Genomic DNA, 3,013 nt, shown 5'->3' with positions numbered 1-3,013 from the left:
GAGCAAGCAGTGCTGATTTTCAACATCAACTCAACAACAGATCAGAACTGATGTATACATTGAGCTACATATACATTTCTTATTTGTTTTTAGAATTCCATTTTTTAGTCACATCAGTAAATGCAAAGATTGCGACTTTTAGTCAAATATATATTTAATTTCAATCTGACTAATCTGGCATAAAATGCGTTTTTTAATGTGTGATTTTTGTAGTTTATTGTGTGTCAGTCTTTCATTTCTATTTCATGCACTGTACTTGCATCAATAACTTTTGTTTGGAAACATGTTTTAAAAATAAAAGTTCATTGACTGAACCATACTTTAAACTGTATGACTTTGTTTGCTTAGTAGAAACTTAATGTTCATCTTAGATTTTTTTCAGAAAGCAAAATAGCCCGTCTGTCTTTGAATTTAAAAAAATCTATCTTTTCTTTGTAATCAAGCACATTTTGACAATATCCCACTGCAGACACTGAACAGGCAACTACATACTTTTTATGCATTATGTATTTTTATTTCAAGTAATGATGTGGATAATGTGAACTTCAGATAGCAGAGAACCACCACGGGCTGCACAAAAGTGTGTTCAGTTCCATGACCAATTAAATATTTTATGCATCATTAGATCATTAACACACAGGTAATAAAAATGATTGTTCAAAAATCAGCTGCTTCCAGCTTTAAATTCTTTCAACAAAATCAAATATGTTTAAAACTTGAGATTTTGTTAAATGTCTAGCTAAGAGAAGAGTGTGCCAGCAATATAATCTTTTTGACCAAAGGTTATGCCTTTTTTTTATTGGTCAAACCCACAGAACATCTGTTATCTGCACAGACTTCAGACAAAGGATTTAGTTAATTATTTGTCAGCTGCTGTGAATATTTAAGGCTCGAACCATCACAGAAACCACAAAATATGATGTTGAGAATGGAGATCACAATGCTTTTCTCATTATTGTTGCTAATCTGCTTTCTCTCCACAGCTCAGCTTCAACCAAATGCTAACAATGAAGTTATTTCACATTTAAGGCAAACAGAATCACAGGCAGCAGATGCAGTGAATCTCTCAGACAATCAACAAACCTGCACACAAGACATCAATGCTGTGCTGAGAGAGATGAGCGCCTCGTTGGCTGGACTGAAGGTGGAGATGAGGTACCTGCAGAGAGATTATGAAGGTAACACAAGAACAGCAAAGAACACAAGATGTGTTGACATGTTAGTGTTAACATATAAATAAGTTTATATTTAACCATTCTCATTTCATTGCCACAACAGTAAAAACAAGAGAAGTGGAGCTGCTGAAACAACAGTACCAAGGTATTTATTAAGTTATTGTTATTATTAATAACAGGTTAACTTATTTGTATCTATTCATTGTACAAGTAACTACGTTTAAGCAATAGCAGTAGTGCCAAGGAACATATTAAATTCTAGAGGGACATCTGCAGATAGACAGATGATAAAGCATTAGAGATGGTAAAATGCTGTATCATATGTCTGAAATTATTTTTAAAAAGCCAACCAATTTTTTGAATGTGATCAATTCAAGGGTGTGCATTAATCAGGGGATTTTTGGATGTTTTTATATTTCACCAGTCATAGTGCCATTAGCTAATAATCCTACAGAGCTCTGATGTTTTATATTAGATTTTTGGGGGTCATCCTTGTCACTAGATATAAAACTTGCATTATATTATAAAGACACAGCCTGTATAAATGAAGCATAAATCATCTACAAGTTTTCACTTTTGCTGGATTATAGGATGGTGGGGGGGGCGACATTTTGAAGAAATGCAGCAATGTAAATATTTGTATGTAAATGTTTCATTGCATTGACATTTTTTGTAAAAATCATAAATTTATTTCTGTGATCCACACAGCTAAAACGAAAGAACTGGAGGTACAGAAGAAAGAGTTATACAGACTCTAAATTTAAGTGCTGATTAAATTAAGAGCAATTTAATCTCTTAATTTGATAAAGAATTAAATTACTTTATCAAGGTATGTAAAGTAATTGAATTCTCATATTACCACTAATATAATAGTTATATTACTGTTATAATACTCACAGAACTGACAATAAAGGATCAGCAAAGAAACCAAATGTTTGTTTTACACACATATAAAAGAAATGAATTTTACTTCTTAACTTGACAAACCTGCGACAGACTGGCGACTTGTCCAGGGTGACCCCGCCTCTCGCCCGGAACGTTAGCTGGAGAAAGGAGGCACCAGCAACCCTCCCAACCACACTAAGGGACAAGGGTGTAAAGAAAATGGATGGATGGATGGATGGATGGATGGATGGATGGATGGATGGATGGATGGATGGATGGATGGATGGATGGATGGATGGATGAATGGATGGAACTTGACACACCAGGGATCATTACTTTGTCTTCCGGGCTGATTTTGGATAAATGTAAAACAAATTATATAATTAATCTACAAATCAAATATTAATTTCTGTTCTTTTGCTTTGTATAATTTCAGCTCATGCAGAGGAACTGCTCAGAGTTCAAACCAGGGCAAACGGCACTGAAACCAAAGTGGAGGCTCTGAGGAGAGAAGGAGAAGGTTTGTGAGTTCAGAAATAAACTCACTATTAAATCAAATCAAAAGTTTATTTGTATAGCACATTTCAGCAGCAAGGCCTTTTAAAGTGCATAACAAACACAAAACCACAAAGTCATGCAACATAGAATCAACAATCAAAACATTACATTAAGTCAAATGCCATTGATAAATTCATAATTGATTACGTTTGTAATATAACTCTAAACAGGTGGGTTTTTAGTTGAGATTTAAAGGAAGTCAGTGTTTCAGCTGTTTTACAGTTTTCTGGAAGTGGCAACAATCATATTTGTTAAAAAATGTTACATTTGTTTAAAATAAAGAATGCGTTGCTGTTGTTAAAAATCTGGCAAAATATAAAATTTTGGATTCTTCCTTTTGATTCAAAAAGAATCAGAGTGCACTGGATAAATTCATGCTGGATCCTAATATTTAC

General features: G+C 33.7%; 1 protein-coding gene across 1 annotated transcript in view; it reads left to right on the top strand.

The window, feature by feature from the left end:
• The first annotated feature begins 1,117 nt into the window (after positions 1-1,117).
• The window catches only part of LOC106937296 (complement C1q-like protein 4), a 5,922-nt gene continuing 4,026 nt past the window's right edge, over positions 1,118-3,013 (top strand). Inside the window, exons 1-3 of the mRNA XM_015018722.1 lie at positions 1,118-1,178; positions 1,279-1,320; positions 2,497-2,580. Of these exons, the coding sequence (XP_014874208.1) occupies positions 1,118-1,178; positions 1,279-1,320; positions 2,497-2,580 (187 nt within the window). The remainder of the gene's footprint in view (positions 1,179-1,278; positions 1,321-2,496; positions 2,581-3,013) is intronic.

This window comes from Poecilia latipinna, unplaced genomic scaffold (assembly GCF_001443285.1).
Source record: "Poecilia latipinna isolate Pla-1442-1.1 unplaced genomic scaffold, P_latipinna-1.0 Scaffold2313, whole genome shotgun sequence".
NCBI lineage: Eukaryota > Metazoa > Chordata > Actinopteri > Cyprinodontiformes > Poeciliidae > Poecilia > Poecilia latipinna.
This window is presented reverse-complemented; position numbering and strand designations above follow the sequence as displayed.